This window comes from Chenopodium album, chromosome 6 (genome assembly GCF_948465745.1).
Source record: "Chenopodium album chromosome 6, dcCheAlbu1.1, whole genome shotgun sequence".
Taxonomy (NCBI): Eukaryota; Viridiplantae; Streptophyta; class Magnoliopsida; order Caryophyllales; family Amaranthaceae; genus Chenopodium; species Chenopodium album.
The window spans coordinates 987,811-1,010,191 of record NC_137839.1 but is presented as its reverse complement, the minus strand read 5'-3'; the positions used below and the strand labels follow the sequence as shown (position 1 = coordinate 1,010,191).

At 35.3% G+C, this 22,381-nt stretch overlaps 3 protein-coding genes across 4 annotated transcripts; 1 reads left to right on the top strand and 2 right to left on the bottom strand.

Moving 5' to 3' along the window:
* Positions 1–314: 314 nt before the first annotated feature.
* LOC145635503 (pumilio homolog 6, chloroplastic-like) lies at positions 315–8,759 on the bottom strand. 2 transcript variants are annotated; one of them, XM_081686792.1, is made up of 10 exons: positions 8,534–8,759; positions 6,929–7,607; positions 5,037–6,379; positions 4,806–4,947; positions 4,591–4,698; positions 2,789–3,001; positions 2,590–2,700; positions 1,795–1,989; positions 1,204–1,372; positions 315–671 (listed from the first exon to the last, which is right to left on the bottom strand). In XM_081686792.1, exons 2-10 carry the CDS (start codon positions 7,547–7,549, stop codon positions 649–651), a joined length of 2,925 nt encoding a protein of 974 aa, XP_081542918.1. In that variant the 5' UTR covers positions 7,550–7,607; positions 8,534–8,759; the 3' UTR covers positions 315–648. The 2 variants fall into 2 exon arrangements, with proteins under 2 accessions (XP_081542918.1, XP_081542919.1); XM_081686793.1 differs by lacking the exon at positions 6,929–7,607 and having other exon boundaries at positions 8,534–8,753.
* Positions 8,760–11,258: 2,499 nt separating this feature from the next.
* LOC145635502 (mitochondrial outer membrane import complex protein METAXIN-like) lies at positions 11,259–16,553 on the top strand. The gene is made up of 6 exons (XM_081686791.1): positions 11,259–11,509; positions 12,990–13,324; positions 13,595–13,671; positions 13,795–13,855; positions 14,910–15,093; positions 16,052–16,553. Exons 1-6 carry the CDS (start codon positions 11,362–11,364, stop codon positions 16,237–16,239), a joined length of 993 nt encoding a protein of 330 aa, XP_081542917.1. The 5' UTR covers positions 11,259–11,361; the 3' UTR covers positions 16,240–16,553.
* A 594-nt stretch (positions 16,554–17,147) lies between these two features.
* LOC145634186 (uncharacterized) lies at positions 17,148–21,696 on the bottom strand. The gene is made up of 5 exons (XM_081685602.1): positions 21,515–21,696; positions 19,378–20,631; positions 18,828–19,042; positions 18,520–18,743; positions 17,148–18,202 (listed from the first exon to the last, which is right to left on the bottom strand). The coding sequence occupies exons 2-5, from the start codon at positions 20,516–20,518 to the stop codon at positions 17,467–17,469; spliced, it is 2,316 nt and encodes a 771-aa protein (XP_081541728.1). The 5' UTR covers positions 20,519–20,631; positions 21,515–21,696; the 3' UTR covers positions 17,148–17,466.
* Between the last annotated feature and the right edge of the window lie 685 nt (positions 21,697–22,381).

Below are 22,381 nucleotides of genomic sequence, written 5' to 3'. Positions count from 1 at the left end.
AGATCAATGGGATCTAGAGGACTAAGTGAATAATAATTGTAAATTTGTAATTTTGTTATTCCTATCCCTTAAAGATTGTCGCATTCTGTGTCACACTTGTAATTTTTTTTTTTGTGTGTGTGCGATTGAAAACAAAATACAGATTGTCCTTTTAGAAGCAAATAGTTTTACTTTAGGGATAGTTACAGTAGTATAATTCATCCTTGTTACGGTGTTACCAACAGACTTCTCAGAATTAAGCCAGTATGCAATTGTGTAAAGCACATTCAGGATTTTAACAGCAACTTTCCAAAAGTGACCAACTGAGATAACGGTGAAAAACAAAAACAAAACAGCAAAGAAAATGATCCTTTCCAATAGTACATTAAATCTTCTGTAACGACGCGCCCAGATAATTTCCAGCTCCTGTAAGGCTGTAACTACACAAATTCTGTTGTATACACAAATTTACTTAACTTTACAGCATCAACCCTAAAGTTCTCTGTAGAATCTAAGTCCCTAACAGAGGGAATGATAGAAGTACAACATCAGCTGTCAGACCACCAACTCCTCCAAATGCAAGAAATGACATCTTCTTTTATCTACATTCTGAAGTCAATTCGTTCTGCAGCTGCTGAATCCTAGTCAGTTCCACAGTTCCGTCAACATTCAGGATCCTTGTGCTTGAATTTCTGTAACTTGCAGAAATTAGCAATACGAACATTTAAATTTATTGATACTCAAGTGAGTAAAAACCCATACGGTACCCCAATGCATGGTTATACAGATGCCAATTATCCATGATGTAGGGTATCATATGAATAAAACAATAACCGCTCCATGATGTCCATTCTTACATTACAAGCACATATTACTTGTTATTTCCAAAGGGATGGAGCAGAAAAATAAGAAAAGATAACATTAACGTTCGTGGATCATTATTGGAACACTATAACGTTCAAAACACGTGCAAATGGTGAGTGGTAACACTTTTGGATTGATGACTTACTGTAGATTTTGGGAAATTGTTGGACATAGGGGCTGATAACATAAAATAAAACTGTGAAATGTTCTACAGTATAATTTTCCAATGTTAGGAGTGTCTCGCAAAAAATATGCATATTTTAACAATGACTGGAAAAGTATCTAAGCAGTTGGCATTCAGCAATGAACAGCAAGTGACGAGAAGATCTAATACATGTTAAACAAGGAAAGGAAACAAACCTCCAAACATCTGCTCAAAACGAGCCACAATATGCTTTCCATAAGTGTATTTCTTCAAAGCATTGAGATGCACTCTTATACGACCAAGTAGCAGGTCACGTTGATTATCGGTACACTTCTCAAGAATCTTTTGGACCACATAATTAGCATATTGGTCCTTCATCATTACCTGTATCCCATAGTAATCACATTATACTCTATAATAACGCTGAATATATACTTCAAATTCCTTCCATGTAAGATTCAAAGGCTTTTCATTGAATACAGTATTCACCTGCCATACATTCATCTCTATCTCTCTTCTTTTATTTTTTCCTATAATCTTTTTATTTTTTGTTCCGAAGAGAATCTATTCATCTTATTATATTTCCATTTATATTCATTAGGGCGCTCAGCCGCTCACCGAAATTTTGAAAGTCAACTACAACATCTTTTCTGTCATAAAGAAAAAAATGATTGTTTAAGACATAAATAACTACCCATTTCATTATTATTGATTTCAATGAGAACCATAATTCCATTATATAATTGCCTTATCAGCAACAGCAGCAACTAAACACGGAGCGAGTTGAAAATATTAAATAGGCTTACCAACAAGTTATCATTTCCCTCATTTTGCCCTATGACTTCAGCTATCAGGAGTTCTCGTGAAGCAGGGTCACCATACTCCAAGCATTTCTCAACAACATTCGATGCAAACTTATGCTGGCTCATTTTTATAACTTGCCCAGATAGATTCTTAACGATTTGGCTCCTCTCTTGTGTTTTTCCCCTCTCTAGAACATGCTGCAAGAAGACAAATAATGAGCAAGGGTAACAAGTTTCTAGTTATACTCAAGAGAAATGCTAGCAGATAAATATATATTTGAAAATCAAATTAATGAAGAGCTGAAGAGGAAGGAGACTGATTACAATAACATGCAATCTGAAAGCATAAATAGCACAATATAAGCATAACCTGTCTATATAAAAGAAATACATGCTGCATTGCGGCCAATACAGTGTCCTTATCGCAGACAACTCATCCCCTCCCCTACAACGTTAATAGTTGCTTAACATTGTTTGTATAAGTAGTTCTCCATTAACATATATAACCAGGATCTGAGACAATCCGCTCCTTGTACACTATACTAAGGATTTTTAATTGCTTTAGATCTTTCAACCAATGAACACTCGATAGCTCACTGTTTCACTCTATAATATAAACAGGTGAGGTAATGCCCGTTACTCATCATCAAATAAAATACATACTGCCACTGGTCAAATAAAATTAATTCCATGTATTCTCATTACTCATAACTATATCATATAAATAATAAAAATGATTCATGTGATATGTTGGGATGCGGGTGCAGTGGGTTAGCAGGTCAAAGAGGGAGAACCAACCTGGGTAACATAATTGCCATACTGGTCTTGAGCAAGAGTGCAAACAGACTCCAATATCTCATCCACAATAAATTGACTCTGCAACTCATCTGTACAATGCTCCAGGACTCTCTATCAGAAAAAAAAAATCAACATAAGCAATGTCAAAATTAAATAAGGAATATTATATAGGCTCTACTACCCAGAAACAATGTATCACCTGTATAACACGACACCCATAAGGATGCATTGATAGGCTAGCAACTTGACCACGGAAAGCAGAAATAATGAAACTAATTCTTTCCGATGGAACGCATTCGATACACTTTTGGATTACATGGTTTCCATTCTGATCACGGACACATCTCATGACATGTCCATCCAACTCACGAACAAGTTCAATCTTCTGATCAACCTCAATCACATCAAGTGCCTGGATCAACATTTAAAACGATATTTAGCCTAAGCATATTTATGTATCACATCAGCAATTGTCCAACAGGCTTTTTTAAATCTTGTCTCATTAGTAAACTCCTAGAGCTGTTACCCTTATGATTAAAACAAATGCAAGGAGGCAAATCAGACTATCAGAGTGATTCTACCTCACAACAAAAAAGAAGTATAGTGTACAGTAAGTAAACACAAAGTAAAGAAATATCACAACAGCACCAAGAGGAAAACTTTGACAAAAATCTAAACATAAACTATAAAATGTTCACTGCAATCATCAGGTAGTCAAAAGTTTAGCATCATTAAAATTACAGCATAAAGAATGACAAAAGGACAATCATCACATAATAACGCACAGAGCATAAATTGTAATCCCTCCGATAATATTGATGTACATAAAACACTTCCATATCACAGAACCTCAATATCCTTAGTCAGATCACAAGCCATTGTTGGCTTGACCCAAAAGGTAAAGAGGGCAGAGAAAAGGAGAGGGGGGGGGGGGGGGGGTGGAGGGTCTATCCATACACAGATTTTCTTCCTCCATTCACTTCTAGTGAGTGCTATTCTGCTATATTCTCATGCGAACCTACTTTCACTAATTCATCATACGCTTGACTCCCTCCATCCAAGTATTCTTTGGCATCCCATTGCTTCTAAAATACTCATAATCTCCCCTTTTCTTACTGGGCCATCTTTTGTTCGTCTCACATGCTGAAACCAACAAAATCAGTTCTCCCTTGTCTTATCCTCAATATTTGCAACTCCAGCCCTCTAATAAATATGAAAAATATCTTCATATGACACTCTATTCCTACAAATCCATCTCGGCATACATGTCTCTGCTAGACCCATCTTTTATATATGATCCTTCCTAAAAACCAAACATTCCAATGATCTAATAGGATTTTCCCTTTGACTTTAGAGGTACACTACGGTTGCACAGTTTTCCTTTTCATGCCCATCCAACATACCCTTTACAATCGACCAAAAATATAGAGAAACTTCAACACAATCATGTATAAGGACATAATAAACCAATCAAATTACAGTAAATCCTCCCCTTCTGGCCTTCCATCCATGGGATCATAAACAAGGTATGTGTATCAGAGATGAATCTTTTAGAAAAGAGTCTTCTATAACAATATTGCAGAGCCTCAAATAACCCTTTGCCAGAGCACAAGCAACTATTGACCCAAAAGATCTACCGCGGTACAGGAGAAAAGAATTTACTAAAACATACTTGCTGCTCCAGTGGAGGCACTGAGTACAAACCTATAGAGAGATCTATATGGGTTTGGTCAATTACTATTAAGACATAATAGGTATCTACAAATCACTGTATAAGATGTCTGAAGGAAGAAAAGAGGACATCCAACCAGTTGCTCAACAAGTATGCCATGATCAAATCACTTTGACATACACAATTCACCCACATGAAAGTTATGCTAATACAAGAAATCAATATTTATGTACAGCAACAAAAACAAATAGACTTAAACAGAGATATCTTAACGTAAAGTCATTATATCAAATATTCACAGGTCAGTGGTGAAAGTATTTGATATATACCTTTTGGATGACACGACAGCCATACATCTGCATGCTCAATGGCAAAATCTGACCTCCTAGTGCCTTGGCTAGATCCCTTCTCTGATCAGGGGTTCCATACTCAAAAAACTGTAGTAAATTGAAGATAAAGAATTAAATGAAGCATAAATGATGCAATCAAGCAAACTTCTTTCTTACAAAGAGGAATTGCAAGGTAATAGTTCAGCAATTCCTACCTTTTGAATAACATAATTTCCAAACACATCAGTCATCAATTTGGAAGCATGAGGGAGAACTTCTTGAAATACAGATACCTTGTCTTCACTGCTACAGTTTTCTAGTTTCTGCTGAATAAATCGGCTCCCATGTTGATCAACACTGAAAAACAAGTACAAAATCCCTTTTATACTTCAAAATAAGGATTTAAAATAATACTGTACTGAAGATGACATACTGCATGAACTTGCCTGAATTCAACCACATGACCAACAATATCAGATAGCTCAAACCTTCTACCTTTACCAGATTTTAGCTCTTCAAGGAAAGAGTAAGGCTTTTGATAATTGAAGTTATCAAATCCTCTTTGACCTTGCCAACCAGTATAGAAACTCCCACTTCTGCCAGAATTTGGTGAACTCACATCACTTCTTCCTCCGGGAAGACTGCTACCACCAATTGGAGATCCCGGCAAAACAGGACTGGTAAGAGATGAGTTTGGAATAGGCATGAAGAAGCCCATATTAGGTGAGCTTCCAGCATAATCTGTACCCATAATTTGCCCCCTTCTCTGACTTACATTACCCTGCCCACCAGATCCCTGGAGTTGAGGTCTATGATCAGGTGAAATTGATGAAAAATCAGGCCCAACCTGGGAATTATAAGCACTCACTTGATTCCCCACCAGACCCGCTCTCAATCCCAAAGGATCAACTTGACCAGGAACATTGTATAAATCACCTAATGACTGGTGAAATTGCAAACGCGGATCTACAAAAGGCTGTGGAAATCCAAGTTGTCCATAGAACTTGTTTAAATGCTGCAAATCGACTCCTTGTGAACTGCTCCCCCATGACCCAGAAACTTGAGTATTAACATCAGAGCCAGCAGAAGCACCATCGAAGGCTAAAGGGACAGCACTATGTGAAGGGTATCCAGCCATAATAGGAGGAAGAACGCTTGCATTGTAAGGATATCCACCCATGCCATACTGTGAAGGATATATTACTCCAGGTGGTTGGACACCAGCATAGTATGGATTTGCTGATTGCATATATGTAGCTGCAGCAGTAGCATAAAGTGGAGGAGTGAAACCTGCTGAGTGAAGTACAGGCTGAACTTCTGTCGAGGAAAACTTTCCACCATGGAAAAACTGGTTTGGAACAGCATATGGGTTATTTGTGCCTTGAGAAACTATTTGAGGCATAGAATCTTGAAACTGGAAGTTACCACCTTGGTGCATCTGGTGTTGCAATAAATTAGTTTGGAAGTTGTTTTGCTTTTCCCCTCGACCTCCATGGTTCTCTAAGTTGGGGGAGCTGGATATTCTCAAAGTCTTAATCCCTGTTTGCAAACTAGTTATTTCTGTATCATTACTAACTGAAGTCTTTTGCTCTGTAACTGCGCCTATACTATTTGGATCTTCATTTTGAATGGACGGCAACGAGCCTTGTCTAGAATCATAAGATAATGATCTCAATGCAGCGGTTGCGGATACCGTATCATCTGCAGCGATTCCCTTATCAACATTAATGTGATCAGCTGCGTCACCTGCTGATCCATTTGCAGGTGACGACATACATGTAATTTCCTCCTGAAAAATTCATAATAAAAGATTAGTTCTAAATGTAAACAGAAATGAGTACAATACAACAGGAATTTTTGCAAAAGCAAGTGGTCTCAAAATCTGAGAATCTATACACAAACAGTCAGGCTATGTTACTCGGACTCAGACACTTATGGGAGTTGTGTCAGATACAAGTATGTGTCCAGGAGTTAAACTAAGCTAAATCAGGTTCTATATTTTTGGTTTTAAATGAAGTGTTAAGTCTCTGTAGCCATGTCAGAGCATCGAGGATCCAATATGAGTACTTGGGATGAAATGAAGAGTTCAAGTGCCATAGAATAAATCAGATAATGGAGCAGTACTGATGAACAGAATACTGAATACACAAACATCACAGATGCAATTCATGTAACAAATAGACTTTCAAATTCTTCTATTCAAATTACTTTCACCTAAAAAGCTAAGGGTATGAGAAAATCTTGCATGATGGAGGACCTCAATTAAAGGTAAGACCACAAGTCATTTTAATCTATCTCAAATAGTGAATGCTGAAGAATCAGAAACAGAGAAATACACCTTTACGAGGTCTGCAATATTTCCAGCCTCGCCAACTGATAAGGATGGTCCCTGTCCTGATAATGCAGCAGGGTCCCTGGGCCTGACTTCATCAGAAGACTTCTGTGGTGACTTATCATCCTCAGATTCCTCATTGTGCGTTGGGAGGATGCCACAATATAAACGCAAGAAGTTATCACTGCTGCCTCTAAAAGGGGTCAATCCCACTTTATTGCCGACGTGACTGGATCCCAGATGTTGATCAAAACCTGAGTTGGGAGAGTGAAAAAACTGGGGATTCAAACTGACATTGGAAGGGTAATTCGAACCAGGAGATGAATAAGAAACTAACATCCCTTTCGACCCTCTGAATTCTCCATCATAATTTAGACTTGCCAAATTAGCACTAAGACCTGAATTTTGCATGAGACTTTCTATGGCTGCAAGAGAACCTTCCATGTTTGGGGGTGCACTACCACTTCGATTGGGAACAGAACCCCTACCACCATGGTACTTTTGACCCTTAACATACAGTGCTTCCTCATCCACAGCCATCTTAGTTGAAGAAAAATTTGCACCACCCTTGTGAGGGGACCATTTTCCACGTGCCTCAAGCATTCTAATAGGACTCTCAGTTGCCATCCCTACACAAATAATTTATTCTCTCCAAGAATACCAATTATTGAATAAATTCATCTTCCTGCAAAACAGACAACATGTTCGATGAAGATGGAGCATGAACTACTTTCTTTGCATCATTTCTTTGGCTCTAAAATAGGGCCGAGAACCCCAAAAGTATTGGGTAAGCTCAACTAATCCTCTGGCCTTACTCCCATTTCTTAAAACATTCATTAAGAGCTTTTCCATAGTCCCTCCATTCACAAGTCCAAAATTTAACTATGAGCCCAAACAACTACTCACTTCCCCAACATAAGAACATAATTTATTACTTCCTCAAACCACAAAAATCGCCACTATCAACCTGAAATTTCTCTTTCTCCCTTTATCTTATACTACATGCCCTACTTAAGTAGGGACGCATATTTTGGAATATCCCTGAATAGGAAAACTCAAAAGATTTGATTTTTAAACTAGGGTTTTAGTATATACTATAAATTAAACTCTTTGGCCACTGAAACCAAATAAAAAAAATGTTAGTGGAGAATGCATATATTTGGCACTAGCACCAAAAATATTTCGATACGCGATTTCAAACAAACAGTTAGAGCATCTTAACTACAAACAACAGAATCAACAGATACACTAGTACAATTTCCACCCCTCAAGCTCAAAAAAAGTTCAATCTAAAAGCTAAAGTTACAAACTTTTCAACAATTTCAGGTTGCTAACTAACCAAACAGAGCACTAAGCTCATTCAACAATCACAACAATCGAAAAACAGAGTTCAACCAGATACCCACTAAACTTCAGTCACTCAATAACCAATTTCAAGCAAATAGTACAAAAAAGACAAATTCTTTTAGCCAAACAAAGGTCAACATAAGCAGAGCATATTACTATTTAAAAATAAGCAAGCAAAACCCTAAACACAAAATCAAATTATCAATCAATATAATGAAAAAAATAATAACAACCCATAATCTAAAATGATAAGGAAAAACTTACCAAGTATAAAAAATCACAAATTTCCAAAGTTTCGAGCAAAACCCTAGACCCCCTCTTCCTCTGTAGTTTGATGAAATGAGAAGAAGTCCACTGAAGAGAGAGAAAGAGTGAGAGAGAAAATATAATCAATAATTGGACAAAACCCAAGTCTTTGAAATGGGATTAATTAAACTTCATTAACTTTATATATTTATATTAAAATAATAAATTTATAATATTATCTTAAAACTAATAAAGGGTCCCCCCACAAATAGGGAAAAAGGGACTAATTCTAGACAAAGGAACCCAAATATGAAGGGATATATATCTAAAAAATTTAGGTACAATTTTGCTGTTGTTGGCATAAAAAGACAAGGCAAAGTAAAAGGGCAACTAACGTAGAGAATTGGCATCAAATGTTGAAAGGATAGTGCATATTAATATTTCCATTTGACACGTACACTTGTACCTTTTTCACACTTCCTCTCACACTCCTATGCTTTTCCTCTGTTTTTTTTAATATTTTTTTATTTTATTTATTTTGTTTGTATTATTTGGCAATCTATCTATCTATACTATATACTAAAGTAATCACCAAATGGGACACTTGGCATAATTTTGTGAAAAACTTTCCCTCTAAAATACTATTCATTTATTTTCCTTAAAAAAATCTATTAAAAATTTAAATTCTTTTAAAAAATTTTATTTATGCAACACATATTAATTTGAGAATTTACAAGATAGACATTAATAAATTCAAATTTGAAAAAATAAAATAAAATTATTACATAAGTCATTTTATTTCAATTAACTCTATTTAATGTCAGTCGACTATAATTATTAAAAAAATCTTACTTTATAAATCCGTGCATTGCACGGGGCCAAAAACTAGTTGTTGTTACTAGATTAGTGCCAAAATCTAAAGGGTCAATTGGCTAAATGTCCTATTTTTGTACCTAGATTTGGATAGTTTTTGGGGAGTTTTGGTCAAGGAGGGCTATAGGTCAAATCTTGGATTTTGTGACCATTTGGATAGTCTTATGATATCATCAAAATTTATATATAAAACATAAAAAGAAATACTCAAATTGAGAGAAAATACACAATTTATTTTACTAGTTTCACAAGAGTACTAATGTATCAATGTGCACACAATTTAGCAAAACTAGCTTATAGAGAAATAATGTGAGGTTTATAAAAAGTACGAGTGTGGAGTGTTATATGAGATTGGGAGACAATAATAATGATCTCTGAGAAAATAACACTCTAGTGTTTATGGATGAAAACTAATACATTAGTGTTTATCAAATAAAAATAACATAATTTCTCAATAGAATTATGTGTTAATATGAAATAAGTGCAACATGCATTACTCATTGTATCAAATCAATTGGATGCACCTAACTATTAAAAAAAAAAACTAAATAAATAATTGATTTCCCAAAATAATGTATTCCCTTCATTTCATATCAATCGCAACACTAGGGTGTTCACAAAGTTTAAGAAAATTTATAAAGTGGGCTTCAAATAGGATTTTTTATGATACCACTTCCATTTCATATTATTTGCAACAATTAAGAGAAATAATAAAATATTTGTGAAAGTGGGGTTAATGAGAGATAGAAATTATAAAATAATGGTGGGTCTTTTTCCAAATAAAAAGAGTTGCAATTAATATGAAACTGATGTTGTTTTCAAAAAAAAAAAAAAATATGAAACTAATGTAAAAGAAAAGTGTTGCAATTAATACGAAACAGAGGGAGTAATAACATAAGACTAAAGTTTCTCAAGGGGTTAAAGTTGTTTTTTCAACTAATAAAATAGAGATAACAATGTACTTTTATGATTTTTTTCCCCCTCTACCCTGTTTCTCTCCTTTAGTTATACTTCGCTACTCTAAGCCCACGACATAGCATCACCTCACCGCTCCAACTACCTGGCGGTTAGCAAATATCTTTCCCCAGGGAGTTAGTATGTGCCTAATTTACATATTTTGCTACTAAGGTATCTTTTGTTCGGTTGGATGGCTTACGGCCTTGAAGCGGCAATACCTCCGTGTATGTAGTGTTGGTTGGGTTGGTATATGCAGTGTTGTTGGGTAATTGTCTATGATTTTGGTGAAGAATTCGTCATTGTTGCTTTGAGAAGGCAAGAAGGAAGGTATGAGGAAAAAAGGGGTGAGTCCGCAATATTTGAGAAACATCTATATACATTGGTTTAAAATTATTTCTCATAATATCGGTCATACAGACTTGGTTCAAGGTTCGTATTTGCAAGTATGAAACCACTAACATTATTGATAGTTCTAACAAACATAGAACGTCTAATGGTGTTAGCAATTTTATATACTACGTATAAAACCTCTAATACCATTGTGATTATATATAATTTGGTAATGCCATTAAGTGGTTCTGTATAATATGGCAAAAGTGAAAGATTATGTAAACGAGGCAGCTTCAACTTCAAATCGCTAACGGTATTAGAGGTTTTATGCATGGAACTACTAATGGTATTAGTGGTTCTATATATAAATACACTAATATTGTTAGCGGTTTTGTTCGAATCGATTATACGTGGACGGTATTACGAGAAATAGTTTTTGTTATAATTTTTTTTTATTATTATATTGACTTGCATAAGAAATTAGTTTGCATTTTAGCATAATTAAGAAAAATTGCCAAAAAAAAAAAGAAAAAAGAAAAAGAAAAAAGAAAATCTAAACCCACCGAGAAACCCTTACCCAAGCCTCTTTCTTGCATGATGGACCAAATCAATCAAATTTCCACCTCCTTCAAACCCCAATAATATTAATCTTCATTTCTTGTTATTTTTGAAGCAAGCTCAATTTAATGGAAGAATCAAGATTGACCCTTGTTACAACTAAGCCTTGTTTTGGCCTTCCCACTGCTTGCCCCGATTGCTTGCCTGTCTACTTCTATCTCAAATTTGCTCGTCTTCCTTTTGATTTGTGCTTCCATTCTGCCTTTCCTGATTCAGGTACTGTTTTCAACTTTGAATTCCCAGTTTTTTTTCTGTATTTTATTTTTCTGGGTACTTGTTAGTTTGCTGAAATTTGGTTAATTTCTCACATAATTTGAATGGGTTTTTGTTGTTATTGTTATTATGATTTTTTTTTTTTTTTTTGGTTGCTATTTTTTGTTTGTGCATTGCCCTTTGCTTTATATTGGGGAAATGTGTTGGGGGTCTTGTTAGTCTGGTAGATTTTGTTGTTGGAAATTTTGGTTGATTCATGAAGAAGGCTATATTGGGTTATTGGGTCGGAAATTATATTTCATTGTAGCTGAATTTGAGCTAATTTGTATTTTTGGGGGCGACTTCGCGATTATAGATACCCTTATTTGGCATGAATAATTTCTGGGTAGGCATTTTTGGCTGAGATAGTGCTTGATTTGTGCTCAGATTCTTGTGGGATTAGTTGTGTAGTTCCAAGGAGGATAGCCCAAATTTAATGAATGGCACTTTAGAGGAAGAAGAAGAATCATTGAATTGCTGCAAGTATGGACTATGGACTAGATTTTTGTTAATGGAACAGTAATTTATCATACTTCTAAGTATACTATCAGTGAAAATGCTAAAGTTGCTGCATTGTGATTTTTGTTACAAAGGAAATGGGTTTAGCTGTTATCTATTGAAAAAATTTACTCAATGTTCTTACACCTATTCTTAGATGTCAAGATCGGTATCAGGGATAATCTAAGGAACAATTATGGACTTTGCGCATTTAGGCCTATAACTTATCAGTTTGAAACACAGTTAGAAATGAATAGTCACAAGAGTTCCCTGTTGTAATGATAAGAGCCGACTTGGCCACATAGTTAGCCATCACTGATTCGTCAACAGTTCAAAATTCATCTCCCCATATTGAGATACTTGAATATCGTTTGGCACGATCAGGAAAAAAAGTTCTCATCAGGTGCTAGTTAGTGGCATCGAACCCAATTTAAATGTGAATTAATGTAAATGAATCCACATGTTCTACTTTCCATATTGCAAGTAAAATTTCAATAAGAAGCTAAAACCTGTTCGAGCTTTACATCACAGTGATCAGAAATATAAAGACTTTCAATACATGAGTTGACTAGATTTTAAATTTACACAGAACTTATACTCTGCGTAACTTGAAGCTATGTAGAATCATTTTATGCATAATCATTCCGTCCAACTAGCTGCTTCCCTTTTCCTAATCTCTTACCCCTTGTCTATCTCAACCCCTCTGAAATAAACGTTGGTGTGATTTAATTACCATTGTTGGATTTTTTCATTTCATGTTCATCTGACCTTACAATGTGCTAGATATTTAGATAATCACAGTTGTCAGTAATCAGTCATGAGTTGTACCTACAGAAACTATTGTATATGCTTTTCAAAAAACATCCTGAAATGCCTGAGTTATTATATTTTATGTGATGTGGGCTTATGTTCTTTTTTTTTTATTTTTTATTTTTTTTTTTATTAGATCAAATTCCATATGTTGAGTCTGATTCTTACGTGGCCTACAACAATGAGAATGGCGGGGTCATCAATCGCTTAAGAGAAGATGGTATTGTTGATTTGGACTCTGATTATCACACTATCCCAGAATGGATATCAATGAAGGCGATGGTTAGCAGCTGGCTTGTGGATGCCCTTGTATATGAGCTATGGATAGCTTCAGACAAAAAGTCTGTACAAAAGATCTACTATTCTGATCTTGCATGGCCCATTGGAACTATTCTCTACTTCAAGCAAATTCATGCTGTGAAGAGCCAGCTTGGAATCACCAATGAAAATGCCGAGAGAATAGAAACTGAGGTCAAACTTTGTTCTGATATTTGTTATTCTAATTTGTGAATGGACAAGCGTTTGATCTGATTGATCAGTCATTGCATCTCTTTCCTTGCTTGTTTACAAGTTCTGTGGTAACAGATGTTGTTTTTGGAGTTTGTGTGAATAATTTTTCCCTCCTATCACTAAGCACTGTTGTGAACTTTGCCTGTCTAACTATTCCCTTTTACCTCTTCCATGAAGCTTAAAATTTTTCCAGTTTGAGTTTTTCTAATCTGTAATCCTCTTTTTCTACAGATCTATAGGAGGGCGAGTATAGCATATGGAGCTCTTTCAACTCAGTTGGGGGAGGACTCTTATCTTTATGGAGACAGGTTCCTCTGCAATTGTTGACATTAGTGTTTTTTTATTTTTTTAAAATTTTTATTAGTATGCGAAACACAAGATGAATGTTAATACTGATTCAGCCCGGATTGATTTTGCCTTTTTTATTGTAGGCCTAGTAGTTTGGATGCCTTATTCCTTGGTCACTCGCTGATTGCCCTTCAGGCTTTACCTGTAAGTTACCAGACAAGTACTGTTGTTCTATTGAGAACTCATATCTAAAATGCCAAATGTAACAAACTTAGTAATTAACTAATTATTAATATTTAATTTGAATGAAAAGTATTTTGTGCATATAAACTAACTTATATGTGGTTTCAAGTTGATCTGTATCTTGTTATGTATTTTGCTTGTTTAAAACCTAAATTGGCTTATGCTCCATGAGCTGTTTGATATCCTTGCAAAATCATAAGTTATCTTATTTCAATCTATTAAATTATCTTCTTGGCATAAGCCTAGTAAAGAGTTACACCCAAAAAAAAAAAAAAAAAAAAAAAAAAAAGAAAAGAAAAGAAAAAAGAAAGAGGAAATCTAGTGATGTTAATGATTCTCTGCTATTTGGGATTTCATGACATTGTGCAAATGTAGGTTTTTGCCATGTTCCATCAGAGATGAAGTGGGGACCTTTGGATTCATTTATTGAGCTAGATGTAGGTGGGCTAATAGGTGTTAGCTTTTCATTGTCCTGAAAAGTGTGGACCTCAATGAGCTTCTTGATTGTCCAAACTCCAAAGAAGAATTTTGAATGGTTTTAAGCTTCTTGATTGTCCAAAGGAGTATTTTGAGTAAGGTCAAACCTCCATAAATGAAAGTGTCATTTATTTGTGACCAAACGGTTAACACCTAAGGTGGATAGGACTCTGTATTGTGTATATAACCTTACCTGGCAATCTTAATAGTCGTAAGACATAGTAGATTATTTGTTATAATGTTGTAGCCAACCTCTGTTATCTCAAGAAGAAATAGAGGCAATAGGCTCACAAGAACAATGATAGTTGAAAAATCACTCGGAATTGACAATTAAGTATGTGTCAGTTTAGTGAACTTTTTAGTTATGTTACATATAGTGAATTCGTGATCATTAAGTGTTACTATGATTTATGTATTTACAGTTAATGCATTTCTGTTTATTTTAAGTTCTTTCAGCTTTCAGTACTTGCTTTTGTGTTTTCTTTTTGTTAGATTTTCCAATGTCTTATTTTTTTAAATTTTAATTTAAAATTTGTAGGAGACATCGGTTTTAAAGAGCAAGATTTTGAATTTCAGCAATCTTGTGAAATATACTGAAAAGCTCAGTGCTGAGTTCATTGACTCTTCACCAGAATCAGCTGTTCCAGCTTGGTCAAAAGTTTCATCATCTGAAGGACAGCCGTCATCTTCTACAAAAAAGCCAGGAGGCTTTTCTAACTGGAGTAAGATACTATATCTCATGTGATGTCTCATGATTAAATGAATAGGATGCCTTTTTCTTGCTCTTTGGGTATTGTTGCATTCATTAAGTTGTAGGCATGTTCATTTTCATTGGTTGCATGATATTTGAACTTGTCTTGGAGAGTTGAGGCAAGACAGCTAGGGAATGATCCACAAATATCTGTTATTCTCCACTTTTATAAGGTCTGTAGGCATGTGATATCCAGAATAACATATTTTTGACGAAGGTGTGTGAAAAGGTGATAGCTTCTTGATTTTCCTGAAAATGGTGAATCGTTGGATTTAATTATTGAGCTGTAGGCTCGGTACAGACTTGTTCTTTAGAGTGTCAGGAAACTTAATAAGTTTGAAATTATAAATTAATACATTAAAGCAGCCAGGGATTCTTTGTGGATGTTAGTTTTTAACATCAGCAAAGTTAGATTCATAGGTTAATGATGGAATTATGACTATCAACACACACTTGGGCTTATCACAGGGTACCCGTGTGTAAAAATTTCCCATTTATGAATGAAGCGTGTCCGCAGATCTATACAATTAATGTCACCGGACTCTATGTTCTGTTTTGAGGTTTTATTATTTCCCTCTACACAATGAGCAATAGAGAAGTCAAGATCCCAAAAAAGAGGAGAAAAAAGAAGATAGAAAGAGGAAGGCTTTATGATAATATTAGGATATTGAGGCAGTAATGATTTGCTATAAAGCCGTGTTGATAAGGCAACATTTTGCTCAGAAATTTAGTATGTGATTGTTATAAATTTTGTGTTGTTAGTTTTCTCTTTTGTTTGAGCGCCATGTCTTCCACCTCAGCAAACCTTTTGATGATTATTGCATCTTTTTCTCGTTCAGAATTTGTAGTCCATTTACTCTCTTCCTGAATGACACACTGTTTCTGTCTTTGTTATTATCTGTATTGACTTGTTGAGGGAAAATGTATAGGTTCAAAGCCAAAAACTAAACCTAAAAAGGAAAGGTCAGAGGAAGAAAAGAAGTTCAGACGAAGGGCCAAATACTTTCTAGGAGCTCAGCTAATATCAGTCCTCGTGTTCTTGTCACTTCTCGGTGGCTCTGATGTTGGTGAAGTGGAATATGACGGAGATGATGACGGTGTAGATTATCTCAATTAAGTTCAGAGTAGATTATGAGGCTCAGCTACTCACAATCCATCTGACCAGTTTTTTGCCATCATTTTTGTAAGATGTCGACGTAATAACCCCCCAACCCTTGTCAGCCGTTTCTGCATGGAAATGACAGGAGTTTTGGTTCACAGTTGAAGGGATTTGTTCCCATTATGTTTTTTTGGAAGAAAAGAGTTGATTCATTATTTACAAGTAGGCTATTCGGCTAATCATGTCCAGAACGAATATGTACACTGAGTTTAAGCAGACCTGTGTTATCAAATTTGATTTTTTCAAAGATATGAGCTGAAAGTTAAGAGGTACTCCTTTCTTTGGAAAGTTGTGTGAAGTTTTCTAAGAACTTCCTGTATCTATCAGTACTGTACAAAGGTCAATAAATCTGATTTACCAACATAACTCACATGTGAGGTCTGGCTGTCCGGGAAGCTTACAGACCTTACACAATGATTTATGTTAGTTGTTGGCTACTTTATCAACAGTCCTTTTTAAATGTGTTAAATAGGTTTGGGTTGGGGTCTTTATTGGGTGACGCGTAATTTATACTTTAACATAATGAAATTTTAATCAATACTTACAGGTTCATTTCATAATATTTTAGTTACATGACAAAGACGGGGCATCACCATAAAAAATTTACTTTGGTCCTTTAATAATTTTGCGCCTTCCCTCTCCCTTACCATAAAAAAGGATGCTTTAGGTTTTTCCAATCAAAGGGGCTAGCCTAGCTTTTCTCACTCAATCAAAAAAAGTAAAAGATAAAAAAAATTTAGTTACGAATACTGTTGTGGGTACAATTCAGTGAATTCACTGCTAGATATTTTCAATTCCAAACTAATCATGGCTCATGTATAACCCTTTTATACAAGGGAGCCTCGAGAATATTTTAGTAGATTGTAATTATAATAAGTTTTTAAGTTTCGTCTTTTAGAAAAGAATTTCTACAATAAATATTAATCATACCAAAATTTTCCCAAATCCAAACACCATTTTTGGGAGTGTCCTTTGAGCCTCTCTTGTGACACAACAGAAAAACAGACAGCAAGAGAGCTACCACTTTCCATTCTTCCTAATGATCTTCCTAACTAACTAGTAGTACAATAGAAGCCCGGCTTCGATCTTTACATGACCAAGCTGTAATAATTTAGTAATTACATTGACATCCAATTTATATTGAAAACCTACCTAAACAAAGAAGAAATGAAGAAAAAAAAGAGATTACATTCCTTCAGCATTGGAATTAGGTGGCCACTTAACATTTTCCCATTGTTTTACCAGTTCAGCGTATCCCTCAGCTGAACTAACAGCAAATTCTGCCAATGAGCTCATAGCAACTGACATTCCGGCGCACAAGACTCTTACGGCAACTTCTGCCATTTTCTCCGGTGTCATAACTTCTTCGACTTTCGCTACTTCCACCATTTCCATGCTTCCACCGGAATCCTCAAATCTCCGCGATCCACCACTATTGTGGGCTTGGGCTTGGCCTTGAGCCAAGCTCTGGCTTTGAGAATAGATTGATCCCATTCCTGCAGCAAAGAAATCCAGCCCATCAAGCACTGCAGTCTCACCTATTGCATCAAGAAGTCTTGTCCACTGGATGCAAATTCCAAAGATTGGATGAACCCCAGCAGAGCGACGAGGGGAGAAAGGTAAATCTGATGTGTTGGGCTCACGCCTCATGCATCTTAAGAGCCAGCTACACAATGCATGTATGTAGGATCGCTGAGAAGAGATCCATGATGCAAAACAAGCTCTCCAATTCCTTAACTCAGACTCTAGATTGTGGGCACAACGAGCCAGTCGTTGAGGGTCTATTGCAGAAAGTGAAGGATTATGTCGTCTTGATCTGTTAAGCTTTGAAGGTGTACCGGCTAACAGAAGTTTGGCTTCATCCAAAGTATGCTTTTGCATTTGGTGACACTCTGCCATTACTTTCCACATTCTTGCTAACCTGCAATGCATCATCTTAATTTTAAAACAAGCCCTTGACATGAACACAAGCATAGTTTGTTGTGACTAGTTTAGAGGTGCAGGATAAAATTCTTGAGCACCAACCAAACAATATTAGTAAAAGCTATCAGTATTCTATAACTCACAAAACCACAACTCGAGCATCTTGTTCAATGTTCATGTACAATATGAATGCCACAGGAAACAATAATGTTTCTTTTCTTGTTTCAGTTTTAAATCAAAACATATGTTCGGACAGACAAGATATTTGGTTTAGAACCCCAATAGAAAATATGAAAATTAAGTGATGTGACATACCCTTGCACCAATTCTAAAAGCTGAGGCTGCAATTCTTCATCCCGTAGAGTTTCAATCCTCTTTGAAATAGCTTCAATTGAGTGTATTGAAACCTTTATTTGGGTATGCAAATCTCGAAGAGCTATCCTAGTTTTTTCCAGCGTTGAAGGTTCATCTCCTTTCGCTGCTTGATTCTTCAATTGTGTACACTTCTTTTCGTATGCCAATCGAACTCGTTCTCCAGACTGTCAGAAAAGTTACATATATTGTTAATGACATATGATGTATCAAGTCATGTGAAACAGTGAAAGCCATCATATAAAGCATACCCTGACTTCCTCGTACAATCTCTTCTCCCATGCATATAATCTGTCAAGTGTTGAATGATGACTGCCAGAAAACATGGATGATTCATCTGATACGTTACTGCTGCTTTCAGATCCTTCATCTCTTGAACCTTCTGAAAAGTTGACCAAACATCTTGATGACGAGGAGCGTGATGAGGCTGATCGGAACAATGCTGCTGGATTCAACATTTTTATAGCTGCACACCATAGTATTTTAGATGAATACAATCCTATTTCACATAGCATTTGGCTTTCTCCTAAAACTTATACAACATATGAACGATGAGTAAGCACTACTGCATGCAGTCAAACTTGCAACACAACCACAGTTGATAAGAAATCAACAACATAAAAATCACACATCTCATACTTCTAACACAAATGAAAGAGTAATTTGAAATTGTAACCAATCTATGCCAACTTTCAGATGCAAATTTGATTAATAACATCAAATGCATGATTAATCTAATGTAGTCTTATACTCAGAATACATATGTGAGGATGGAGAAAATGTAAAAGTTGTACCATGTACCTGTTACTTCACTTGATGCTGGTAGGCAATGAGCGCGATTAGCTTCTAACATTGCAGAAACTTCATTTGCAGCACCACAAACAGTCACGAACTGATATTCTAGATCTTTGATAACTTCATCCATGCTTGTTGGCCTTTTGTTTACATAAACAGTGAATCCTGGTGCCTCTTCTTCCTTCTTTTCTCTTTCAGTAACCCTTGTTTCATGACGATTGAATTCAACATGTCCAGCATTTGGAACCTGTGAAGGCTGTATGCTGTCATTAGTTTGTTCCTGTAATCCATTTACTTCATGTTGATTTTCAACTTCATTTTCTGTTTCATCATCGTCGTCGTCATCATCATCTTCTTCATCCTCATCTACATCTTCAACAATTACTTCCTCCCTTACAACATGTGCCGGTCCTTTAGGAATTTCTTCTCGTCTATGTCTTCCTTCATTGATTTCCTCATGTTCGGTTACCTCTTCTAAGTCTGGTATCCCTTCTTCTTCCCGAACTTGCCTTAATCCTGCTATATCATCATCAACTATCGATTGCTCGAGGCTACTCCTCACAGGATAACCATAGTAATCCAATGATGAAAAGGGGTTCCAAAAGAAATCCCACTGAGAATTATTTTGAGGGGAGGGAGGTATCTCAGGTCTATTATACGGCGAGTTTGACTGAGGATAGTAAGAAGAATTCCTTTGTGGAGACTGCATTGTAAAGAAACCATCAAACCCACCATATTGGTGCATTGGCGAATAGGATTGAACGCGATAAGTATCAGGAGACTGAGGTCTCTCCTCAACCGAAACTGATGCAGTCCCACTTGGTCTGTAGTAGTTGATCCTCACATTCGAGTTCTCCCCAGCTTGAATAGTTGGTGCTGAGAAACACTTTGGAGAAATGGTGATGAACTTTGGGGTCAATTTCTTCCCTGGAGGTGTAATAAACGAATCTAACAAGAACTCACGAGGCTCATCGCCTTCTATATACTCACGAAGAGCACTAGAAACTCGTTTTAAGGACTGAATGTATGCAACATGACCCGAGGCAAACTTAGTTCTATGCTCAAGAGCTTGCTTGATGAACTTCTTCCTATCTTTACATATTTGAACAGCCTCTTCATCATCCAATTTCGATGAATTACATCCCATCCCTCCCTTTTGGACTAATCTTTTCGACGAGACTAATGATCCTGGATTCCAAATGGGTACCAGAATAACACAATTCTTGTATGCCTTTTCCCCAATTCATAAGGCTCTCTAGGCTGTTGAATGAGCAAGTAAAGTAAAAGCTTAGAATGACAGACAGAAATTACACCTTATTAAGAAGCAATTCCATAATCAAAGCTCGAAAAACCGAAAAATTAACAAAGATAGTATAAATTAATCATAAAATTTTGGATGCTTTTCTTTCTTCTCAAGTCATTTGGAAAAACTAAAACTGTATATTCATTCTAACCATGAATTTATCAAAAGACTCAAACCCAGAAAGTATCATAAATCACACATTCACAATATTTCCCCTTCTTTTTTTTTTCTTTTTTTATTCTCTTTTTGAGGCAGATAATTGCTCAATGCTTAGAATGTGACAATGTGTACAGAATATATTCTGGACAAAAGGAAAAAAAAAAAAGGCTCAATTACTCCAATAATAAACCGCTGGAAAAAAAAAAATTGTGCTTAAGAAAAATTAAATTTAAGCTCAATTGATACAATTAATTGGGAAAATTTCAAGAAAATTAGATTAATTATATAAAATGAGATAATTAGAGAAAACCCAGTTCAGATTTTTAGAATTGACAAACAGTAAAAATACAGTACAGGGTTTCAAGTACAGTGAAAACCCAGTTCAGATTACAGAAGAAGTAATTAAAAATAAATAAATTAAACAAAAGAAAAAAATGTGAATTACATTAATCAGCAGAAACCCAGTTCAGATATTGTAATAATTATGATCGAGAGAACTAGAGAAGCTAAAATTTGCAGTAGCAAATTCACAAAAAAAAAAAATAAATAAATAAAATAAAAAATAAAAAATACCAAAAAAAAAACCCAAATTGTAATATTGATTCACACTAATTTATAATTATGAAAAAAAAATAATTAAAGCATAAAAAGGAAGTGTAATTAAGTAGAGAGAAGAAGTACCAGCAATGGCGAGGAGTGTGAAGTGTGAAGTGAACACAAAAAACAGAGAGGAGAGAGAAAGTGTGAGTAGAGAGAGAAAGAGAGAGACGTTGTGATAGGAAAAAGGAAAGCAACGGTCAAAAGCTGGAAAAGTGAGAAATTAAAGAAAAGAAAATAAATTATTAAAAAATAATAAAGGAGGAAAAGTGGGGAATAAATGAAGATATAAAGAAGAATAAGACATGAGTTGCATTTTTATGTCCTTGAAATTTTCATTTTATTTTATTTTGGATTTTGGCCTAGAATGTGAGAATGTGTACTTTAAATGGACCTTATAAAATGGAGTACAAGTAAAATTCTTATAGTCGGGATATGTTTAGTTCACCTTATATTATCCCGTAGGCCGAGCACGAGTCCAATTCCGATGATTATCTCAAACTTTAATGAGATGTTGTGTGCTCGACTAGGGGAATGATGTTAGATTTTACATGGCTTTTTCTAATGTTTTTTGCGCATCTAACCGACTTAGTCCAAAACTAATGGTTTTTCAGTAGTTGTTGACATAAATTGCTTTGTGAACGAACATATTCGTTAGACTTCTATAGATAGGAGTTTATTTGACATGCATGATTGATAATTAAAAATAACAATAATTAAACTTGCTTCCTTTAAGAGAAAATTTTCGAGAATAGTTTCTCATGGTTTTTACAAACACTTATTTGCAAACTTTGATTGATTTTGATAAACAACCAAAATAAAATCAATTGTCTCTTCTTTGTATCCCAATAGTTATATCATGCTAGCCATGTTGTTTTGTAGAAGGTCGATAATAAACTTTTTTTTTTTTCAAGTGTTTAGATAGCCACAAAGACGGTGATGAAAATCGAT